Source organism: Prionailurus viverrinus, chromosome B3 (genome assembly GCF_022837055.1).
Source record: "Prionailurus viverrinus isolate Anna chromosome B3, UM_Priviv_1.0, whole genome shotgun sequence".
NCBI classification, from domain to species: Eukaryota; Metazoa; Chordata; class Mammalia; order Carnivora; family Felidae; genus Prionailurus; species Prionailurus viverrinus.
The window spans coordinates 83,569,036-83,594,185 of record NC_062566.1 but is presented as its reverse complement, the minus strand read 5'-3'; the positions used below and the strand labels follow the sequence as shown (position 1 = coordinate 83,594,185).

Sequence of the window (25,150 nt, the reverse complement as noted above, 5' to 3'; positions counted from 1 at the left end):
ACTAGTATATCTAGATGCTGTGTGTCATTAGACCCATCTCGTGTCATTAGAAAAGTCATAATTGATTGGTATGGTGTTTGAATTGAAAATGTTACAATTTCTTATAGCATAAACCAGAATATCTAGAATCTTCCTTTATTCCTCTTTCCATTCTGTCTCCCCACCCAATCCGTTAGCAACTTAGATTGATTCTGCCTCCAGAACATTACTGATTCTGTCTCCTGTATTCAGTTGCTGCTAGTACACTCTACTTTAAGATACACCATCTTTTTACTGGACAATTTCATTATCCACCTAACTGGCCCCCTTGTTTCCATTCTTGTCTTTCAGTAGTTTATTCTCTATCCAGACGCTAGAATGTTACAAATGGATATCAGATTATTAAAATCCTTCAGTTTTGTCTTATTATACTTGGAATGAGAAATCCAAACTGCTAGTTAAGACTTACAAAGCCCTATGTGTTATATCATCCATTTCCCTTATTGTTATCTACCTTATACCTTACCCACTTTCTGATCCTTGAACATACCTATTTATGCCTATCTTGGAATTTGTATAATAGCTGTATATTCTGCTGGATTACTCTGCCCCTAGATTTTCCTGTGACCTGTTCCTTTTCATTTAGATCAAATTTCAATTGTTTATTTCAGAAGGTCTTCTTTTAAAGTAGCCATCCCAGGGGACCGTGGTGTCTCAGTCTGTCAAGTGTCTGACTCTTGATTTCAGCTCAGGTCATGATCTCGTGGTTCCTAGGTTTGATCCCCACCCCACCCCATTGGGCTCTGCGCTGACAGTACAGAGCCTGCTTGGGATTCTCTCTCTCCCTCTCTCTCTGCCCCTCCCTTTTCTCTCTTTCAAAATAAATAAATCAACTTTAAAAAATAAATAATGTAGTCCTCCCAAACACACTTTCACATCCTGCTTTGTTATCTTTAGTCTCTTATTGTCACTGTCTGAAAGTATCATTTGTATTTTTACATCTACTTTCTTTTTGTATGTCTTTCTGTTCCAGAATAAGCTCCATGATAGCAGGGACCTTTGATCTCTTGTTTACTGCTGTATCACCAGCACCTAGGATAATGGCTGGTACATATTAAGCATTGAATAAATACATTTTTGAATTAAATGAATGTTTTCTAGATCTGAGTGTAGAAATCACTGAATCATTTGAAAAAAAATTATTTTTACTGATGTTTGCTATATATTAAAAGTAATAATATGTTCATTTAACTGAACATTTGTATATACAGTTAAAAATATGAGTTCTTTTAGAAAGAAGTTAATTTTATTAAAATTAGGATCATTGTACGATGGAACTGAAACATGAGCTCTATTGTATCTTTTCTTAAAACAGTCAAGTGGATTACCGAGCAAAACTCTGGGCTTGCAACTTTTGTTATCAAAGGAATCAGGTAAGAAAACCCCCAATGCAGATGTTAATGCTGTAGTACTGGTCTTAATATGTAGAAAAATGCATATTTTAAACAAAGATGAAATAATTTTTCATATGATGAAAAATAGTTTTTAGTAGTTAAGTGATCAGAAAATTATTTGCAGTTTAAAATTTCATTCTGGCAAATAATTCATTCAAAATGTTCATTGTTTTCTCTCTGTAGTTTCCACCTACTTACGCTGGTATATCTGAATTGAATCAACCTGCGGAGCTCTTACCTCAGTTTTCTAGCATTGAATATGTAGTTCTGGTAAGAACATAAATCCTTAAGAAAGTCTTAAATATTCAGCGATTTACTTTATACCAATAGAATTGTTAAATTGAGATGACTTAAAGGGCATTGTTCCTGATTCCCACATTGAATTGATGGAGCATTTCAGAGATAAGAACTGTCCTATTCAATTTGAACAAGGTAATTTCCCTGTTGTAGTTATTTAACGGGTGGCTAGGATATTGGGTGGTGTGGTGTGATTTGCTATACTGAGTAGATCAATAAACAGTACACTCTCAATGTTGCTGTGTGGTTGGAAGGTCAGTTCACAAATAGTTAAGTTACTATGATGCTAGAACCTGATGATATATCCCCAAGTCTAACTGTTAAAGTTACTTTTGCATTGGTCCTTGTTAAGAAAATCATTTTTCTTCCCTTTCTGAACAGCTTTACATAGTTGTTTACATTTTTAAGTTGTAAAGTAACGATATCCTCTGTGATTCTAGTAGAGAAAGCAGAGTATGGTTCACATGTGCCAGGAAGTAGCAGCCTAGCTAGTTCCCAGTTCTCTTATGGTCTAATTCAGGCTGAGATCTTTATTGTTTTGTTTTTAAGCTTTATAACTACTGTTTCCTTATTTTAGGAGAAATAAATACTTGTTATAAGAAATGAAGCCTTATGCAGTTAAACAGATCAAAGATGAAAGTCTCCTTTATGTAACTATAAATAATGTTTTTAAACTTAATTTTTCCTTTGGTATGTCTCATATATCTCTCCATGCATAGATAACTTCTCTCATTTCTGAAATGATTTTATTAAGATTTCATTTTATGAATGTATTGTCAATTATTTATCCTCTACTAATTATCCTTGTATATTGTGCTGACTGTTAATACATTATTTCCTAATTATTACAACATTTTTTAAAAGCGTGGTCCTCAGATGCCTTTGATATTCCTCTATGTGGTTGATACTTGCATGGAAGATGAAGATTTACAAGCCCTGAAAGAATCTATGCAGATGTCATTGAGTCTTTTACCACCTACAGCTTTGGTTGGACTTATTACTTTTGGGAGAATGGTACAGGTTCATGAACTTGGATGTGAGGGCATTTCAAAAAGCTACGTGTTCAGAGGAACAAAAGATCTGTCTGCCAAACAACTGCAGGTAAACAACAAGAATGGTAGTTTCAGCCTTATCTGTGGGCATCACTCCATAAATGTCTATAAATGTCTTCTGGATTTAAGTTTCTAGAAAATATTTTTACTGTGAATGACTAATATAATTGTATTATGACAAAGGCTTTATTTAATGTTGACATCAGTTTTCTTTCATTTGCCCTTGAATTGTTGTTATACAGATGGAAGACCCCTCACTTTTTCTTTTTTTAGTTTTTTTTTAAGTTTATTTATTTTTGAGAGAGACAGTTTGTGCACACATGTGAGCAGGGGAGGGGCAGAGAGAGAGGGAGACACAGAATCCAAAGCAGGCTCCAGGCTCTGAGCTGGCAGCACAAAGCCCATCGTGGGGCTCAAACTCATGAGCGGTGAGATCGTGACCTGAGCCGAAGTCAGACGCTTAACCAACAGAGCCACCCAAGTGCCCCAAAGACCCCTCACTTTTAATGGTGAGACTGAAGGTGTTTTGCTAGAGATTTGAAGGGCTAATGGGAGAGTCATGCTGAAGACTGAGGGAAGGCAACCACAGAATATTAGCTTTTGTTTTTGACATCTCATTTAGGACCTGAACACTCTTACTATGTTTGGCAGGGGGAGGTATTTTAAGTCTTGAGAGTTGTACGTATGTATGAACCAAGAGTACATATTTTTTCATACACTAGGACAACATTTTTATTTTTGGAGTAAATTGAAGCTTTATCTTCCAAGGCAGAGAGGTTATGTGTGACTTACTAGGATCATCTAGGGATATTTTTCAATCATATATATATATATATATATATATATATATATATATATATGTTTTGCCCAGAGATTTTGTTAGACCATGAGAAAGTAAGTGAATGTGTGCTTGTTTTGGGAGGCTGTTGAAAGGGTAGGATTGTTCATGTAAGGCATTTGGAAAACTTTATAAATGATTCTGATACAATCTTGATAAGAACAGTTACCCTGGAAGATGGCAGGTAAGTCTTGCATAAAGTAGACAGCTAGGAAGTCAGACTTTGGAGCATCCAGGTATCCCAAATGAAAAGGAAAAGAAGATTTTGAGAACAATATTAAATGATTCTAATTTGAAGCTTAGCAGACTGGGGTAGTAGTGCTGCAGTTAACTGAGATAGAAAGTAGTGGAAGAATTTGCAAGTTTGGATGGGGAGGATGATGAACAGTGAATAAGATCACGAATAAGGTTTGAGGAGGTGAAGAAAATTAGAGTTTGCGCTCTTTCCAGAGGTTTGTTGAAGGTAAGGAGGACAGTAGTGTGGGAATTTGAGAGAACCGAGTTAACAGGTTTAGGTTAGGAAGGGAACTTGAATGTGTTTATACATAGAAGGGGAAGAGAGACTAAAGAGGGTGAATTGAAAGCAAGAGTGAGCTGAACTTTCAGAGGACATGATAGGGATGCCTTCAGGAAGAGAGGAGGCAGAGTACCTTGGAGAGGAGGCTCATCAGTTTCCATGAGACAGGACAGAAAGTGGGCAAGTTTAATCTTTCTGTGCCTTAGTTTTTTTCATCTGTGGAAGAGTTAATAATAGTGTCTACCTTATACAGTGGTCATGAAAATTGAATGGATTGTGCCTGTAACTGTTTGCTATTGTTATTTTGAAGCTGCAAACTTATTTAAAGTTCTGTAGTGTTACTTCTGATTGTAGAGTACATTTTACTTGAGTTATGTTATTGCATATGAAACACATAAGATACCTGCTTTTTTGTTGCAGGCAATAAATGCCTACAGGGTAAATTTTTTCCTCCATTGAAATGTTTTTATTTTTATTTTATTTTTTGCCATCTTTATTCAAATATTTCACGGCAGTTATATTAACAATTACAGTAAATGTTCAAAATTCCAGAATCCAAAAATGAAATAATTTACTTCAAACTAATGTAAAATGAAGTCAAATGCAAAATGTCAGTTTAATACAATTCTGAATTAAACTATAAACTCAAAATAGACTGTAGTTGATGAAGTCTATTTAACCTACAAAGTTGATTAGGAGGTCTCCCAAAGTCTAAATAACTGAATGTACAAAATACTAAAGATGCAGGTATAAGCCCAAATTCAAGCTTACAATGTGATTACAAGTAATTATTATAATAACAATGGCATTCAGCTATGGAACCTGACACTGAAGATACCTACTGAATAGCACCATAGCTGAACCAGCTTAATCAAAAAATGGGAAGATATTATCACCCCACTCCCTAAAAATAAAATCTAGGAAACCTACAAATACATTGGCATATGAGAGAAATCAAGTCATGAAAGGACATTAACCAAAAGTAAATCACAGGTGAGATTCAAGCTGAAAAACACAACTCTACAGCCATTAGTTTCAACCCTAGTGCAGTTCCATCATCTTCAGAAAGTTCCCATGGTCCCCATAGCTGAGCATTAACTATTGTTGGGCTGTGCTGTGATGAAATGTTTTTGTTTTCCTTCTCTATCCATTTGGTTGAAAAGAGCCTGGTCTTTGCTCCCCAAATAGTCCTGAATTCAAATCTGAAACCCTTCTAGTTGTGTAATATTGGGTTGATCTCTGCTTGTTTTCTTATCCTCTGTGGAAAAGGGTAAATAATTCTTACTTTACCAGGTTACTATTCATGCTAAGGGAAATAATGTAAGAACAGTCAGTATAGTGTTAACTCTTACAGGGCTTTGTGGCAAACCCTGGCTTAATATCTTGCTGTGCAACTTACTAGTTGTGTAAGCTTTAGCAGGTTAAAAACCTTTCTGAGTGTCAGTTTTCATTTATAAAGCAGGGATTAAAAAATATTCTTCATTATTATTCTGTGAAGAAATAGTATATGTGAAGAGTTTAGCACAGAGTCTAGCACGTAGTAAGTTCTTAGGAAAAAGTTGCTCTTCCTGCTAGGAATGTAGGAAATATAGGATTAGTTCAATAATTTTTTCTTTGCAAATCTTTAGACTTTCTGATTTTCTGTTGTATACTTTTACTCTGTTACTTCATGACCAAGATTCAAGAAAACCTCAGTAAAATAACATTATTTTCATGTGTCTACAGAGGAATTTTGTACACTTAAAAATCAAAACAAAACTGGTTAGGAATTAAGTCAGAAAATTAAGTATAGACATACATATGTATATCTTATAACCCCTTTTATACGATTTCATGTACCTCTCCTTTATAACATTTAATACAATTGTAATTTTATACTTTTTTAGCTAATGATTTTATTAACTGCTGTCTGTTTCACCAGATCTTAATTTCATAAGGTCAGGGGCTATATATATATTTTTTTTACCATTAGATGCCTGGCACATAGCAGGTACTTGAAATATAGTTGCTCAAAGGGATGGATGAATACAAGTTAAAAAATATAGACATTCATGTGGGGCGCCTGGGTGGCTTAGTCCGTTAAGCCTCCGGCTCTTGATTTTAGTTCAGGTCATGATCTTACATTCATGAGACTGAGCCCCATGAGATGAGCCCCGTGTCGGGCTCTTTGCTGACAGCAGGGAGGCTGCTTGGGATTCTTTCTCCCTCTCTCTCTGCCCCTCCCCTGTTGGCACTCGTGTGTGCTCTCTCGCTCTAAATAAATAAGATAAAACTTAAAAGAAGTACAGACATTGATGTTACATAGTAACTTTTTGACTCTTAATTAGAAATAAACTATTTCTGAGCTAGTATCCCTGTTTGCTCATATAGTACCTTATACTTTGTTCTCTTATGCTTGTTATTTCCTTGCATTGTTATTGTTTACCTGAGGGTCTCCCTAACTAGACCTTTTGTATTCTAAGGAAAGAGACTTTATGTTCTTTATTTTTGTGTTCCTAATACCTAGCACAGGATTTTGCATATGGTAAATAGTTGATACATCTTTGTAGGAGTACTTAAATGGATATCACAAAAATAATCTCTTTACAGGAAATGCTGGGACTCTCTAAAGTACCCGTTACTCAAGCTACACGTGGTCCTCAGGTACAACAGCCACCTCCTTCCAATAGGTAATTATTAAATATGGCAAAGAGAATTTTACAATTTGTGCAGCTCTTTTAAGCATCCTGTACCCTTAACTGGAACATAGACATTCAGTAATACTATATTGTTATATTTTTAGGAATATAAATACACAGCATTAGTACATCTTCTAAAAAGTTGAGGCAGAATCATGCCACTGAAATGGTTGGTTTCTTATTATTACAGTGTTAAGGACTTTTTTAGTTTTGATATATTCCTGATCTCCTGTTTTTAAGTTCATAAACTAGTTGAAGGCAGCCAAACAAAAGTAGGGCCTGAAAAACTTTTCATTTAGCCTTAGAGGTAGTTTCCCCCTCCCCAAACTTACTAATCAGAAGTAGTATTACTAAAATTGAGTTGACATATCTTCTTATAATTATTTCAGTAGCCCTAAGGCTGACTAACTGGTAAATGAAAGACGTAGTCCTGATATAATACTTGGTGTGAGTGTTTCACTTACAGTGGTTGTACTAAAACTTTGGTTGTGGACCAGTAGATAGCATCACCTGGGAACTTGTTTGAGATGCACATTCTTGGGGCCTACCTCAGACCTGCAGAAACAAGACCCTGGAATCTGTTAAAATGAGTCCTCCCACCAATTCTTATGCACGCAAAAGTTAGAGAACCATGGGTCTACCATGTATTCAAATTATTTTTTCTATTTCTAAAAAAGGAAACAGTTTGTTTCTTACAGTCTTACCCATAAACATTTATAAATGACTTTTGATTTAATTTTGTTTTGCAGATTCTTGCAGCCAGTACAGAAAATAGACATGAATCTCACAGATCTTCTGGGAGAACTGCAGCGAGACCCTTGGCCTGTACCACAGGGGAAGAGACCTTTGCGTTCCTCTGGGGTGGCACTTTCCATAGCTGTAGGACTACTTGAGGTAGTGACAATAGCTTTGTTTTGGAATGTAAACTTGTATGTTTGTGTATCAGTGATATCTACAAGGCAATGTTGAGTGAAAAAATTAGGTCATTAAGACAGCAAATACTTAAAATTTGATCTGTGGTATATTTTTTTGTGTATAGAGATGCATCTGGAAGGGTGTTTGTTCATCCAAATGTTAACAGTGGTAGAATAAGGGGAATTTTGCTTTTAAGTAGAATTTGAAAATTTTACACTACACATACCTTAGCTTTATAATTAGAAAAGAGACTTTAAAAAAAAAAGCTTTTTAAAAAATGAGATGCTATCAAATTTACAGAAAAGTTGTAAAGAACATTTTTCCCTCTGAACTATTTAAGTTGCTGACATGATGTTCCTAACCACTTGAATACTTTAGTTGTTTCCTATGAATCAGGATATTTTTGTATATAACTACAATATAATTATTAAAATCATAATATTAACACTGATACATTACTACCACCTAGCTTTCAGATCTCATTCAAGTTTTATAGATTATTTCAATAATTTCTTTTACTAAAAAGAATCTTATTAAAAATTTATTTTACTAAAAATACATTCAGAGACATGTATTTAGTGGTATGTCTATTTAGTCTCCTACAGTGTGGAACAGTCCCTCAACTTTTCTTTGACTTTCATGACTTTGATGCTTTGGAAGATTCAGGCCAGTTATTTTATAGACTCTCAAATTACTTTTGTTTTGATATGTCCTCACAATTAGATTCAGGTCTTATAGCAGCAGGACTATCATAGAAATAATGCTGTGTTCTCATTACACCCTGTCAGGTGGCACATGATTTTCATTTGCCCCATTCAAGGTGATATAATCACCATGATCACTTACTAAGATTGTGTCTGCCACATTTTTCCACTGTAAAATTACTCTTATTTCCCCTCCTTTTGTAATCAATAAACATTAGAAAATGAGAGTCTTTGAAACCAAGCAAATATCCCATTCTGCATAAAACTTTCAGTTTCTATATTTATTTATTAATATCATTATGGAGTTTACATCTCTTTCTTTCTGTGTATAATTACTTTGTTCCACAGTTAATGGTATTTATATAATTATATTAGAAATACTTTGCAATATCCGTAAGCAGTTGTTGGACAAAAATACAGAGCACATTTTTCAAGTTACATTATAGCTTCAGAAAAGAATGTAAATGATACAGCTTTTGCAATCCTGTCTGTTTTGAGTCCTCAAAATTTCTAGTCTACTGATAGCACTCTTATTTTTCATTTATGTAGTTATTTATTTTAAAAATTCTACCATTTTTCTCATTTCACTTTGGAAGAAGGAAAGGTAGGTTGGAATACTCAGCCATGCATATGTTTTAAACATAAAAAAGAAAAATAGAACTACAGCAGCAAAACAGGAAGGTGTCCCTTTTCTTACTCCTTCTCTACTCCTTCCAGTCTAGGACTGGTTAAGCAGGAGCAGCATCCTTATTTATAGGGATCAGGCTTATAGATTATTTAAAACAAATTTTTTTTAACATTTATTCATTTTTGAGAGACAGAGCATGAGCATGGGAGGGGCAGAGGAAGGGAGACACAGAACCCGAAGCAGGCTCCAGGCTCTGAGCTGTCAGTACAGAGCCTGACGTAGGGTTCAAACCCATGAACTGTACATCATGACCTGAGTCGAAGTCAGATGCTTAACCAATTGAGCCACCCAGGCACCCCATATGAATTATTTTAAAGCTAGGAAGGCATGATCATTTAAGATAAGATTTCAAAAGAAAGGTATTCAAATACCATGTGTTTAAATTTCATTTTAAACATTTGATTATTCTTGGATAATTTATGCTTTCTTGTTTTCTAGAAAGAATATATCAGAATTCACTTTTAGAAATATATATCCTTGTATCTTCCTTTAAACTCTTTTGACAAGTTACTTTTTTCTGATAGTGTACTTTTCCCAACACTGGTGCTCGTATCATGATGTTCATTGGCGGTCCAGCCACTCAGGGGCCTGGAATGGTGGTTGGAGATGAATTGAAGACACCTATAAGATCATGGCATGACATTGAAAAAGACAATGCCAAATATGTTAAAAAGGGAACAAAGGTAATTTGGTTAAGTTTTTTGTTTTAATAGAAAAATTTCATTTGATGGAAGAGGAAGAATACGCATACTTTATAATAAGAAATCTGATATTGTGAAGTCTGATGCTGTAACTACTGTTGAGAATTGGAGAAATAGTCTCTCTCTTTTTTTTTTTTTGATAGTTTAAGTTACAATTTTTCTGGTTGTAAATATTTAAAGACTTAATAGTAACACCAGTAGGTAGCTCTTTTTTTTTTTTTTTTTTTGTGGTTGTATTTTTTTTTTTTTCCCAGTAAGTGTCTCTTTAAAGATTACTCCTGAGAGAAACCCTGTGTGCCTTTTTTGATATTCATGTTAAAGAATATCTTTCCTGCTTCAGGAAAAATTTCTTGAATTTTCCAGTTTTTCATTTGTAAGAGGCTTCCTCTAGATATGTATTTTGTTCAGAGGGTGAATAGTCCATCATTGACTTATGAGTTGTTTTCTGTTCATGTAACTTTAATTTTATTTGAGTTTGTGCTAGTACATTTTCACTTTTGACTATTGACTCCCTTGAATTGGTTCTGCTGTTAGTGTTCCTTTTTAAAAAAAAAATTCTCTGGAGTTTACAATTTTAGTTTAGTTGTACTATGTTAGCACTTCTTTTTGGTAGTCATAATATTTTTAAAAGTGTAAATAATAACATAATTTTTGTCACTATTACTGGAAATCTGCCACCAGATTTCCCTTTTGAGGTTGGAAGTTTTCTTAGAGCTTCAAAAAATGTTTTGTATTTGTTTATCTTACAGCTTTTGTTAGTGTTTTTCTGTATTTTGGTGTTTTTGTTATCTGGGTGTGGACTCAGCCAAGAAAAAGAGTTCTGTGTTCCTCTTCTACTATGTTTATGTATGAAGAGCAAGATATTTGTTATACCTTTTCTCCAAGTTTAGCTTAATTTAGGAGTTTATTAGAATGCCTTAAAAATGTGAAAGTGTCAGACTTATAGAAGTTATTGTATCACTTTATGAGGAGTTTTCTATTATAGAAAATTAGAACATATCACACTTAAATTATTATGGGTTATAGTTTTAGTATTTTTTTAGGCCATTTTGATCTCTTTATGGGAAAAATGATTTATAGGATGGTTGAGTTTTTACATTGATTTGATTTGATTTAAAAAATCTTTTGTAGCATTTTGAAGCATTGGCTAATCGAGCTGCTACGACTGGTCATGTTATTGATATCTATGCCTGTGCATTAGATCAGACAGGTCTCCTGGAGATGAAATGCTGTCCCAACCTTACTGGGTATGTATTTAAATTTTTGTAGTTTTTAGGATTATAGGCTAATAATTAGTTTACAAAATATAGACCAATAATGACAGTTTAGGAAAAACAGCCATCATTCTACCACTCCAGGACAGCTCTTAACAGTTTTTGATATTGCTTTCAGTAAAGCTCACTTTACATTTTTTTCTAAAATTCAGTTATAAACGCACAAGTTCTGTTTGAAAAGTTCATCTTGATGTCCTGCAGTCATTGTTTTATTATTGTAGAGCTTTTTGAGCTATAATTCACACACCATAAAATTTACCCATTTAAAGCATACAATTGAATGTGGGTTTTTTTGATCTGTTCACAGGTTGAGGAACCATCACCAAATTTAGTTTTAGAACATTTACGTTACCCCAAGAAGTAACTGTACCCATTAGCAGTCAATGCCCTTTGCGGTTTCCTTCTCCTTCTCTCTCAGCCTAGACCCCTAATCTACTTTCTGTCTATAGATTTACCTTCTCTGGATCTTAGGGAAAAACCATTTCATCTTTCACCGTTAAGTATGATGTTCGCTGTGAGTTTTTTTTAAAAAAAATTTTTTTTTTTAATGTTTATTTTTGAGAGCGAGAGCAAGCGAGAAAGACAGTGTGTGTCAGGGAGAGGCAGAGAGAAAGGGAGACACAGAATCCGAAGCAGGCTCCAGGCTGTGAGCTGTCAGCAGCTTGACACGGGGCCTGAACTCACGAATTGTGAGATCATTGACCTAAGCTGAAGTCGGACACTTAACTGACTGAGCCACTCAGGCTCCCTAGCTGTGGGTTTTTGTAGATGCCTTGATCAGGTTGAAGGATTTTCTATCCTTAGTTGAGGATTTTGTCATAAAAGGGTGTTAGGTTTGGTTAAATGCTTTTTCTACATCTATTGAGATGATCACATGGTTTTTGTCCTTTTTTTATTAATATGTTGTATTACAGTGATTTTTATATGTTAAACCAACCTTGTATTCCTGGGATGAATCTCATTTGTGAATAATACTTTTTATATATTGCTGGATATATATTGAGTTCAATTGTTAATATTTTTTGAGGATTTTGTGTCTATCTTCTTAAGGGATCTTGATCTATAGTTGTTTTATTTTTCTTCTTGTGATGTCTTTGGTATTGGCATCAGGATAATACCGGATTCATAAAATGAGTTGGGAAGTGTTCCTTCCTCTTGCATTGGTAACCATTACTTCGGGGATAATTTAAATAGGCTTTAAAAAACTCAATTAGGGGGGCTCCTGGGGGGTTCAGTCGGTTAAGCATCCGACTTCGGCTCAGGTCGTGATCTCATGGTTCATGAGTTCGAGTTCCACATTGGGCTCTGTGCTGACAATGCAGAGGCTGCTTTGGGTCCCTCTCTCTCTGCCCTGCTTACACTCTTTCTCTCTAAAAAATACAGGGGCGCCTGTGTGGCTCAGTCGGTTAAGTGTCCAACTTCAGCTCAGGTCACGATCTCACGGTCCGTGGGTTCAAGCCCCGCGTCGGGCTCTGGGCTCATGGCTCAGAGCCTGGAGCCTGCTTCTGATTCTGTGTCTCTTTCTCTCTGCCCCTCCCCCGCTCATGCTCTGTCTCTCTCTGTTTCAAAGTTAAATAAACGTTAAAAAAAAAATTAAAAAAAATTAAAAAAAAATACAAAGACATTAAAAAAATTATGTATGTCAATTCATTTCTCAGGTTTATTTATTTAATTTTATTCATCTAATAAATATTAATGAGCACTTACTATGTATCAAACTGTTCAGGGTATTGGATATACACAATGAATGAAACCTAAAAATTTACCCTCATGGAGCTTATCTTCCAGTGTAGGAGTGTTCAGTGTAATTTTCTATTGAACATGTTCTCTGTGTTGTCCCACTGAAATCTGGTGAGTGTGACTGAGGGACTGAATTTAAAATTTTAATTTTAATTGATTTACATGTAAGTTTTTATATTTTCTAATTAAAAAAAATTTTTTTAACGTTTATTTATTTTTGAGAGACAGAGAGAGAGTGTGAGCAGGGGAGGGATGGAGAGAGAGGATGGACACAGAATCCAAAGCAGGCTCCAGGCTCAGCTGTCAGCACAGAGCCTGATGCAAGGTTTGAATTCATGAACCACGAGATCTTGACCTGAGCCAAAGTGGGATGTTTAACTGACTAAACCACACAGGTGCCCCATTTACATGTAAATTTAAATAGCCGCATGTTTGGATGCACAATTCTAGTGAGAGGAGATGAGACAAGTAAAGTAGATAGGATGTCAGTAGGTAACAAATGTTAAGGAGAATAATAACGCAGGAAATGAGGTTTGCAGTTCTAAAGGGGTGAGAAGGGAAGGCCTCATTGAAGATGAGGTTTTAGCAAAGACCTAAGGAAATGAGGTAGTGAGCCATATGCATAGATGAAGGAAGAGTGTTCAAACAGAATAGCAAGGGCAAAGTTGAGAACATGCATAGGGCGTTTGAAATATAGCAAAGAGACCACAGTAGTGGAGTGAGGTGAGTGAGAGGGACAGATTGTGATGGTCTTTTGACTATGGTAAGGGCTTTGGATTTCACTTTTGTTTTTTTAATTTTTTTTTATGTTTATTTATTTTTGAGAGAGACAGAGACAGACCACAAGCGGGAAAGGGGCAGAGAGAGAGGGAGACACAGAATCCAAAGCAGGCTCCAGGCTCCAAGCTGTCAGCACAGAGCCTGACGCGGGGCTCTAACCCACGAACTGTGAGATCATGACCTGAGCCAAAGTCGGATGCTTAACTGACTGAGCCACCCAGGCGCCCCTGGATTTCACTTTGAGTAAGATCAGTAGAGGAGTGATATGATCTGTAATGCTGTAAAAAGGATCATCTGACTCCATTTACCTTCAGTGGTGAATAGGAATGCAGGAATACCAAGTGGTGGCTGAGAAGTGGTTGGATTTTGGATATATTTAGAAGTAGAAGATTTGCTGATAGATTGGATCAGGGTTTGGGGAAAACTGAAAATCAAAGGAATTTACTGGAAGGATTGAATTGCCTTTTATTGAAATGAGTAAGACTGTGAAAAGAAGAGTATTTGGGGAGAAGATTAGGAGTTTAGTTCTGAACATGTTTGGTTTAAGATGCCAGTTGATATCCATGAAATGTTGAGTAGGCAGTTTGATATTGTAACATAGAATACAGAAGATAGATCTGGGCTGGAGACATAAATGTGGGAGTTGTCTGAATATGGTGTGTGCATGGTTTTTTTTTAATGTTTATTTATTTTGAGAGAGATAGAGTATGAGCAGGGGAGGGGCAGAGAGAGAGGGAGAGAATCTCTAGCCGGCTCTGCTCTGTCCGTGCAGAGTCAAACATGGGGCTTGATCCCATGAATCGTGAGACCGTGACCTGAGTGGAAATCAAGAGTTGGATGCTTACCCAGCTGATCCACCCAGGCACCCCACTGGTGTTTTTTTTAATAGCAGTAAAAATGGATGAGATTGTAAGATTTAGCAATCTAAGAGCAGTGCAAGTTGACTTAGAGTGAACTAGAAAAAGAACAGAGGGGTGCCTGGGTGGCTCAGTTAGGCGTCTGACTTTGGCTCAGGTCCTGATCTCGTGGTTTGTGAGTTCAAGCCCTGCGTCTGGCTCTGTGCTGACAGCTCAGAGCCTGGAGCCTGCTTCAGATTCTGTCTCCCCCTCTCTCTGCCCCTCCCATGTTCATGCTCTGTCTCTCTCTGTCTCTGAATAATAAATAAACATTAAAAAAAAAAGAACAGTTGGGGCGCCTGGGTGGCGCAGTCGGTTAAGCGTCCGACTTCAGCCAGGTCACGATCCTGCGTTCCGTGAGTTCTAGCCCCGCGTCGGGCTCTGGGCTGATGGCTCAGAGCCTGGAGCCTGCTTCCGATTCTGTCTCCCTCTCTCTCTGCCCCTCCCCCGTTCATGCTCTGTCTCTCTCTGTCCCAAAAATAAATAAAAAACGTTGAAAAAAAAAATTTTTTTTAAAAAATTACCATTAATTAATTATGCCATATCAGTTTTATTCTTTTGCCTATTTTAATTTTTATTGTATTGTTTGAAAGCTACCTAAAATATTTTAAAAATATGAGCAAATGTATGTAAATGTTTGTATGCATATGAGTTTATGGGTGTATCTATCCCCTTTTTGTAGAACAGGAGAAAATTCTACATATCCTTATCCACTTTGCATTTTCACTTATATTCTAGATAGTAGTCTATGGCAGTATATTACCTCATTGTGTGGATGTACCATATTTTACCCAACTAGTCTCTAATAGATGGTCCTCCGGATTGTTTCCAATCTTTTATAACTAGTAATGCTGAATACCCTTGTGCATATATTTACTTTTTGTTTTTGTTCCCAGAATATTTTTGGGATAGATTCCTAATAGTGGGTTGGCTAGATTTAAAGAGAAACCACAAGTGTAGTTTTGTTAGATATTGGCAAATTCCCCTGTGTTGAGGTTGCATCATTTTGCATTCCCACCAGCAGTATATGAGGGTAACTGTTTCTACAGCCTCACCAACAGAATATGTCATCAGGCTGTGATTTTTGCTGATTAGAGAAAAAATGGTACCTCAGAACTGTTTTTATTTGATAGTTAATGTTTTTTAAAACTTAAAAAAATGAGAACAGGTACATGCTTACTGAAAAAATTTGTACAGTACATGTACATAGTGCTTAAAGTGAAAATCGTTCCACAGCATCCTCCTATTCTTCTTCACTAAGTTTCATGATCCTGTTATGTCTGATGTGATTGATACACACAGACAGTGTATGCATATATATATATATATACAGGTATATATTTGTTTTCAAGAATGAGAATGTGTGCTGGAGAACTGGGTGGCTGGGATGGAAGAGACACATTTGCTACTGTGTGCCATTTTGTATCTTTTGAATTTTTGTAGTATGTGGATGTGTTATCTATTTATAAAAAATAATGTTAATAAATTACTGAGAACAAATGCAAGTGTTAGGGGCACTCAGATGCTCTCAGGATTGAGATTATTTGTAGGGTGAAGATATTCTCATATATTTGAGTTTTTAAAATTAATGGTAGTAGAGTACATTTAGAAAGTATCTTTAAAATTTGTTGGTAGTATTGAGAGGTAATTTACTTTTCTGGTTTTAACACATAGGCCCAGTACTTGTGTCACATATATTATTTTTTGTTCTTTCTGTGCAGAGGATACATGGTAATGGGTGACTCTTTCAACACTTCCTTATTCAAGCAGACTTTTCAAAGAGTTTTTACCAAAGATATGCATGGACAGTTTAAAATGGGCTTTGGTGGTACATTAGAAATAAAGGTAAGCATCAGAACTTGACATGTGTGGTATGTTATTAAAAGAAATTTGTAGGGGCGCCTGGGTGGCGCAGTCGGTTAAGCGTCCGACTTCAGCCAGGTCACGATCTCGCGGTCCGAGAGTTCGAGCCCCGCGTCAGGCTCAGGGCTGATGGCTCAGAGCCTGGAGCCTGTTTCTGATCCTGTGTCTCCCTCTCTCTCTGCCCCTCCCGCGTTCATGCTCTGTCTCTCTCTGTCCCAAAAATAAATAAACGTTGAAAAAAAAAAAAAAAAAAAAGAAATTTGTAGTCTTGACCATAATATTTAAATATCATTAATCAAATTCAATATAGACTTTAAAAGTAGAGATTTTGTTTACCAGAAAAATGTATCATCATTAAATGTACATGAAATTTTACTTGAGCATTTACAAATAATTATTGGAAAAGGAGATACTATATAGGTAAAATTTCCTTTAACTGCTTTTTCTTTATATGGCATTTAACTTTTTAAGTGTGTTTTTTCTTTTTTAGTGCTGTATTTGCTTCTGTGAGTGCTAGATTTATTTTATTTTGGGAATCAGTAACTGAAGAGAAATCTATTCCATTTGGATAATCAGTAATTGTTTTTTGATTAGTAGGTTGTTGATATTATTTACTTCTTTTTTTTTTTTTTTTTTTTTTTTTTTAGAGAAAGAGAGTGCGTGCGCATGTGTGTACATGTGGGCAGGGGAGGGGCAGAGACAGAGACTCCTAAGCAGGTTCCATGCCCAGTACAGAGCCTGATGCAGGGCTCGATCCCACAACCGTGGAATCATGACCTGACCCTAAGTCAAGAGTCAGGTGCTCAACCAACTGAGCCACCCAGGTTCCCTGATATTGTTCACTTCAAATTTTGATTTAAAAAACCCAAACGTTTAGTGTTATAAAAGCGTATTACAAAATCATTGACTTTGAACTTCCATTAAATATTTCTTCGTAATCTTTTTATTTTATTGAATGCTTGCTATGTGTATAGCATTAGGCAGGGGAATTATGATGATCTCAAGGGATATATAAGGCACAGTGCTTCTTAAGAAGAAACTTAAGTCTTGTGGAAGCTGGCTAGCTGTCAGTGGAGCATGTAACTCTTGATCTTAGGGTTGTGAGTTCAAGCCCCACATTGGGTGGGAAGCCTACTTTAAAAAAAAAGAAACTGGGGCACCTGGGTGGCTCGGTCGGTTAAGCATCCGACTTTGGCTCAGGTCATGATCTCGCGGTCCGTGAGTTCGAGCCCCACATCGGGCTCTGTGCTGACCGCTCAGAGCCTGGAGCTTATTTCAGAATCTGTGTCTCCCCCTCCCTCTGCCCCTCCCCTGTTCATGCTCTGTCTCTCTCTGTCTCAAAAATAGATAAACGTTAAAAAAAAATTAAAAAAAAAAGAAACTTAGTTTTGATAGATGAAATTAACATTTGTGATAGAATGAAATAACAGTAGATTATAAAAGTCCTATAAAGGTTTAGGGAAGAAAAATGAATGTTTGCAGGACACAATTTATTCTTGGTGATAAATGGTTTTATAGTGAGTTACAGTGGTTTTGAAAGATGGCAGAATTTAAGTTCGTTGAGGAAAACACATTTTAGTAGGATCCCATGTGAGGAAAGGTAAAGAAGTGAGAGTCAGCGTGATATATTTGGGGAAACTTCCCAGTGAGAGTGGATGGTTTGTATTGCAGTGTAAGGGAAATAGTTTTAATTATGTGGTCAGTTGTATTTTGGTGATGCATGTGTAGCCAGAAGAAGCAATTGTAAGTTAATAAAGAATAGTGTTTCAGGTAAAATTTGTCTGACAATGGTATTCAGTTTGTCAGGAAGAAGAATCTCGAGTAGGAAAAGTGAATTAGGTTTTCTAGTTTTCTTAGATGGAAACTAACAGTGGCTTAAATTTTGATGTCAGAGATTGGAAAGAAACCAATCTTGGTGACAAATTTTCTACAGGAGGAAAAACAGAAGATAGTGTTTAAAGTTTAGAATTAGCATGTATGAATTATGGATATGGTATTATTTTGAATTGAGGGTGAGATTACCAAATGGAGACCTCCTATGGGCAGCTGGAAATAGAGTATTGAAGTTAGGTCAGGGCTAGATTGTAAATTTGGGAGTTATAAACCTAGAAGTGTCCACTGATTTCATTATTGTTATTTTTTTAAGTGTATTTATTTATTTTGATAGAGAGAAAGAGAGAGCGAGTGTATGTACATGCACATGAGCAGAGGAGGGGCAGAGAGAGAGAGAGAGAGAAACCTAAGCAGGCTCTGCACCGTCAGTGCAGAGCCTGATGTGGGGCTTGATCCCATGAACCATGAGATCATGACCTGAGCCAAAATCAAGAGTCATGCACTCGACCAACTGAGCCACCAAGGCACCCCTGATTTATTATTATTATTATTTTTTTAATTTTTGTTTTTAACCTTTATTTTTGAGACAGAGAGAGACAGAGCATGAACGGGGGAGGGTCAGAGAGAGGGAGACACAGAATCTGAAACAGGCTCCAGGCTCTGAGCTGTCAGCACAGAGCCTGACGTGGAGCTCGAACTCACGGACTGTGAGATCACGACCTGAGCCGAAGTCGGACACTCAACCGACTGAGCCACCCAGGCGCCCCTATTATTTTTAACATTAGTTTGTTTTCATTAACCTCTGGGTTATAAATGTGGAAGGGTGTCTTTATTCTTTTTTTTTTTTTTTTTAAAGAGCCAGAGAGAGTGTGAGCATGGGGAGAGGGGCAGAAGGAGGGAGGTAGAGAGAGAGAGAGAGAGAGAGAGAGAGAGAGAGAGAGAGAGATACTGAGAATCTTAAGTAGGCTCCATACTTAGTGTGGGTCCTGACATGGGGCTTGATCCCAGCCGCCCCAGATGTCTTTATTCTTATGTACTTAAAGTTGAATGTATATTTGAACTTATCTTTGAGGACACTAAAGTGTTCACTGTATGCTTATTTTGCAGACCTCAAGGGAAATAAAGATTTCAGGAGCTATTGGACCCTGTGTGTCTCTCAATTCTAAAGGACCTTGTGTGTCTGAAAATGTAAGTCACCTTTAATTTACTCTAAAAAGAAAATCTAGTTAATTTGAAGGACAGACCAACAATAGACTTAGAATGACAGCCTATAGTAATCCTTTCAAAATTATTGTGTGGGCTAAGTTTTTCAGTAGAATGTGGTTCTGTTTCCATTAGTATACATCTGTTTGTGGTTGCTCTTTATTCATACCCTTTTTACCATCTACCCCTAAATTAAAACCTTCGTGCTGTCACCAGTCTTTTGTTTTTTTTTATGCCTAAGTTATTCCTTCCCCCAGTGTGCCTAAAAAACCCAACAACTGTGATTTGGAAATTTGGAGACTTCTGAAAGTCAAATCTGAAATTTTTTTTGTTAGTAGGATTTCCACAAAGTAACCAAATTAGCCAGATTTTAGTTTCAGTTCCTTTCTTTTTTGTTACCCATCTAGTGGATGTATAGTACACTTTAAAATGGTAGAATTATGTACCTGTAGAGAGGATGATGGAGCAAATAAGGTGAGTAATCATCTGTAAAGTGTCAGAGTTTAAAAATTAATTTTAAGCAGTTTCCATGGTAAAAATTCTTATCTAAGAAGTTTTTTTGGGAATCAGAGTGTTTGATTTATGGAATTCTGATCTAGAGAACCTGTATTCTATATATGCATATGTTATGTGTTAAGTCAGTATCTCTTTATATCAATGAAACAGTTGGTAGAAAGATAGTTGTAATTACTTCATTAAATAGTTTATACTGTTAAAGCCTACAATATTAAGAACTTGTATCAATATTTAGAAAGAATTTCAATTGTTTTATAATTTTGTTGTGTAAAAATTACTTGATTTTGTTTCATGATAAGTTTATATGACTTTAAAAATCTTAGACTTTTAACATTCATTAAATTAGTTAGACACCTGAAATTTAGTTTTTCTTACTGGAGTTTTTTCTCCCCCTTTTACCTTAATATATATTATAGTAATAAATTGGGAGCACCTGGCTGGCTCAGTCAGTGGAGCATGTGAATCTTGATCTTGTGGTTGTGAGTTTGAGCCCCACCTTGGGTATAGAGATCTCTTAAAAATAAAATCTTAGGGGCGCCTGGGTGGCGCAGTCGGTTAAGCGTCCGACTTCAGCCAGGTCATGATCTCGCGGTCCGGGAGTTCGAGCCCCGCGTCAGGCTCTGGGCTGATGGCTCAGAGCCTGGAGCCTGTTTCCGATTCTGTGTCTCCCTCTCTCTCTGCCCCTCCCCCGTTCATGCTCTGTCTCTCTCTGTCCCAAAAATAAATAAACGTTGAAAAAAAATTAAAAAAAAAAAATCTTAAAAAATTGTGTTCTCTAGCTTTCAAACATACTATTTTTTTTTTTTTTTTTTTACAGGAGATAGGAACAGGTGGCACTTGTCAGTGGAAGATATGTGGACTCAGTCCCACTACAACCTTAGCCATATATTTTGAGGTTGTCAATCAGGTATGACTTTTTATCTTGAAGTACTCAATTTAGGCCATAAATATTTCATATTTTTTCTAATAGTAATTATGACCTAGAGCTTATTCTGTTTTGGAATTTTTGTTTGTCATTTTCTGTTTTTCAAGACTAAACTCTTTGGTGAGAGGATAAACTATAATAGAAAGAGATGTTAGGGAAACCTGCAAATTCCCAGCATTGGACAACCCAACTTTTAGTCTCAGTTTTCTTGTTGTGGTTGTTGTTGTTTTAATATAAAATTGAAGACTAAATAAATCTTAAATTCTGTTCTAGCTATGCATTTTTGTAATTAGTCATCTAGCTCCTCCTGGTTGTCACAAGGTATATAATGATACATGAAATCTCTACAAGAAAGTTTAATATGTCAAAATTCATAAAAAAGGATTGGAAGGTAAAGATTCCAGTACTTGAAAAGATTTTTTTTTTCTGCTGCAGGAAGAAGTTATCATATTAAAGAACGATATAATGTACAAATTACTGACTTACATATTAATAGTTTTTAGGCATAAAATGAACCACAAAGTATTAATAGCCTTCCTAAGACATGTACAGGCATTTTTTTTCTTTAAGCGTCAAAATAGGTGAAAAAGAGTTGTTCTTACCAAAAAAAAAAAAAAAAAATCAAAACAAGAATGCTAATTGTGAAAGGTCATGAAGAAAGTTTCTCTTATTGACCACTTGCTATTTCTTTCTGAGGACCATTATTATATACTACTGTTGGGCTTTTCTCATTAATAGTTTTCTGTTGGTCACCTCTTCATCAGGTGATTATTTTCCTAAAAGTTGTGTTTTCATTTTTCGTAGCGAGGGGAGGGGAACTTGCTTCAATTTCTCTTTATCCAATTACTATTAGGCAAAATTGCCTTACTTATGCCTTTCTGTATCTCATCATTTCTTTATACTTCTCCCTTCATTTTGTTTCATGTCCCTCTGAATTACATATTACTTGCAATTGATATCATAGCTGGAGTCATGTCTCTATCCTTCATCATTTTCCCCCTTTCCCAGGTCCATTTCTCTTATGTGGAAAATCATAGCTGTTTGGTATGCACTGCCAACAGGCATCCCTCTGGTCGATTTTAGAATGAATTTCATTAATGCTAGAGTAACTATATGATAAGACTGTAATAGATTTTGCTTAGTTTTTACTCTTATTTATATATAGCATAATGCTCCAATTCCTCAAGGAGGGCGTGGTGCCATCCAGTTTGTGACTCAGTATCAGCATTCAAGTGGACAGAGACGCATCCGAGTGACCACCATTGCTAGGAAGTAAGTTGTATTTTTTAGAGATTTAATTTACGTATCAAAACTATCCTGGGTCATGCTTCCAAACTGGGTTTCTGTTTTGAGTGATATTCATAATTATAAAATGAATATTTATGACTAATAGCATTTTATTTCTTTTTAATTAGGTTATTTGCCAGAATATTCATTGTTAGGATCTGTAAAGCAATTTAAAAAACTACTCCTAAGACATATTCTTCAAAATAATTCCTTTATTGGGGCACCTGGGTGGTTAAGCATCTGACTTTGGCTCAGGTCATGATCTCACAGTTTGTGGGGTAGAGCCCTGCGTTGGGCTCTGTGCTGACAGCTTGGAGCCTGGAGCCTGCTTTGGATTCTGTGTCTCCCTCTCTCTCTACCCCTTGCCTGCTACACTCTGTCTCTCTCTGTCTCTGTCTCTGTCTCTCTCTCCAAAATAAATAAACATTAAAAAAAAATTTCCTGGGGCGCCTGGGTGGCACAGTCGGTTAAGCGTCCGACTTCAGCCAGGTCACGATCTCGCGGTCTGTGAGTTCGAGCCCCGCGTCAGGCTCTGGGCTGATGGCTCAGAGCCTGGAGCCTGTTTCCGATTCTGTGTCTCCCTCTCTCTCTGCCCCTCCCCCGTTCATGCTCTGTCTCTCTCTGTCCCCAAAAAAATAAACGTTGAAAAAAAAAAAATTAAAAAAAAAATTTCCTTTATTTACCATATTTCTCTGAGAGGAGGAGAAATGCTAATAAACATCCTATTATAGGCAATAATAATATGTATATACATACCTCATATAACACAATAATTAATAGCATTACTTTTCAATTGATGATAAAGTTCTTAGCTACTATTATCATTGTATGTTTTTTCAACTCTTATTATAATGTCATTTAATTCATTTACCAAATTTTCATTCAGCGTCTTCTTTGTGGCATAGGTAATTTTGGGGCAGGGTATGGAATGCAAAGGACTTGAACATACTTGGTCTGCTATATGATATGGAAGAGTCCAGTCCTCAACCTCTCTGTAGTGAGGGGACAGTGTTTTTTTCCTTCCAATTTTTTGGAGACTGATACTTGTAAATACACTAAAAATGCATTACTAGAAAATGAAATTTAAAAAATTCACAATGCAGGTCCCTATTTTTATTATTAGACTTATTAGACAAAAAATTATTTTGTTAAATTGCTTAAAAATTAGTAAACATATAGTCTCAGTTTCTGTTCTTACCACATGGTGAACTGATACTAGGTTTGTATACCACACTTTGAGTAGCACTGGTTGAGACCACAAAAGGTGAAGTCTCTTCACAGTTAATATTATAGGGTAGTATTTTGTGTAACAAAGCCATGTCCTACATTTATTAATGTAGTTAAGTTTCCAAAAGGCAGTGATTAGGCATGACAGATGCCTTTTCTTGTTCGTATCTATATGATGTATTCTCTGAATAAGACATATATTTGGTGACGTGTTCTTGCACAGCATTTGCACAGAGAACAGGTTGAACTGAACCTATAGCCCCTCTGTTTTCTTACAAATAAATTATTTCTCAGCTCCTTTGATAACCCCTCTGTATATATTTGTGACATGTAAAACAAAGGGAAGATCATTTTGGAATAAAATTAGTCAGGAAAGGATTCTTAGATGAGGTGTGTCTAGAAGCAAACCAGTTTTTGGTCTATTTCTGTTTGTCTTGAACTTGATTGTCTGGGTAGGGAAAGTGTTGATCAGTATAAACTTACCTGATTTAAGCATGGGCTAGAAAATGAACACAGAGACATCTGAAGCTCTCATTTTATTGAACTGTATTTATACTCTAGCTTCATTCCTGAAAATCATGAGATTGTTTTGGTGAGTGATGGACATTAGCTTTATGTTTGAACTGAGTATTGGTTGTATGGTCTGTTACTTATCACAGGATTATACGTAGATTTATTTATTGTCCTCTGTTACCTTGCTTTGACTTAAAATCCTGCATCAGTGTCAGGGGAATATATTATTCATTTGAGGTAAATATCCCAGCTGACTAAGCATTCACTTAGATTTGTTAATACTTCATATCAGGAACTTGGAAGTTTGATTCTTGGCAAACATGTCAATTTATTTATGCGCCTCAACACACACACACATACACACACACGTGCAACTTAAATTGGACATTCAGAACATTTACTTAAGGAAACAACTGGACATACCAAGTTGAGGGATATTTTACAAAGTTACTGGCTTAGAATTGTCAAAAATGTCTTGGAAGGCAAGAAAAGCATTAGTAACCAGTCCAGATTAAAGGAGACTAAAGAGATGTTACAACTAAAGCCAATATGTGATTCTGGATAAAATCCTGTGTCAGGAAAATATTTGCTATAGAGGATGCCATTGAGACAATTGGAGACATTTGAATATGGTTTATGTATAGGATGATAATATTAAATCCATGTGTAATTTCATGAATTGATAATTAAGGCTATATAAGACTATAATATACTCTTGTTCTTAAGAGATATATACTGAAGTGTTCACGGGAGAGGGTCATAATATCTCTAACTTAATCTCAAAAAGTTTGGCAAATGAAAAAGTATGTTTATGTATAAAGGAAGAGAGAATGATGGGGCAAATATGTTAAAATGCTATCAATTGATAAATCTAGATGATGGATATATAGGAATTTATTCTACTCATAGCTTTTATGTGTAAAATATTTTTAAAATGAAAAGTTTTAAAAAGTTAGATAACAACCCAGTGAAGAAATGGGCAGGCGACCCAGGCAGGAGCCTGAATGGCTCAATCGGTTGAGTGTCCAACTCCTGGTTTCCGCTCAGGTCATGATCTCATGGTTCTTAGGTTCAAGCCCTGTGTCAGGCTGTGTGCTGGCAGCATGGGGCCTGATAGGGATTCTCTCTGTCCTTTGTGCCCCTCCTCCTGCTCACACTTTATCTCTTTCATTTCTCTCTCTCAAAATAAATAAACTTAAAAAGGGGGGGGGGGGTGGGCAGAGGAGTTCCTGGGTGACTCAGTTGGTTGAACATCTCTGACTCTTGATTT

At 36.1% G+C, this 25,150-nt stretch overlaps 1 protein-coding gene across 4 annotated transcripts in view; it reads left to right on the top strand.

The window, feature by feature from the left end:
- SEC23A (SEC23 homolog A, COPII coat complex component) overlaps positions 1–25,150 on the top strand; it is a 76,918-nt gene that overhangs the window by 17,215 nt on the left and 34,553 nt on the right. For all 4 annotated transcript variants that reach the window (XM_047861323.1, XM_047861322.1, XM_047861324.1 and 1 more), the window contains 11 exons: positions 1,355–1,412; positions 1,617–1,703; positions 2,595–2,831; positions 6,727–6,806; positions 7,565–7,709; positions 9,647–9,805; positions 10,955–11,070; positions 16,235–16,358; positions 19,317–19,397; positions 20,746–20,835; positions 22,019–22,125. In XM_047861323.1, coding sequence (XP_047717279.1) covers positions 1,355–1,412; positions 1,617–1,703; positions 2,595–2,831; positions 6,727–6,806; positions 7,565–7,709; positions 9,647–9,805; positions 10,955–11,070; positions 16,235–16,358; positions 19,317–19,397; positions 20,746–20,835; positions 22,019–22,125 — 1,284 coding nt within the window. The remainder of the gene's footprint in view (positions 1–1,354; positions 1,413–1,616; positions 1,704–2,594; positions 2,832–6,726; positions 6,807–7,564; positions 7,710–9,646; positions 9,806–10,954; positions 11,071–16,234; positions 16,359–19,316; positions 19,398–20,745; positions 20,836–22,018; positions 22,126–25,150) is intronic.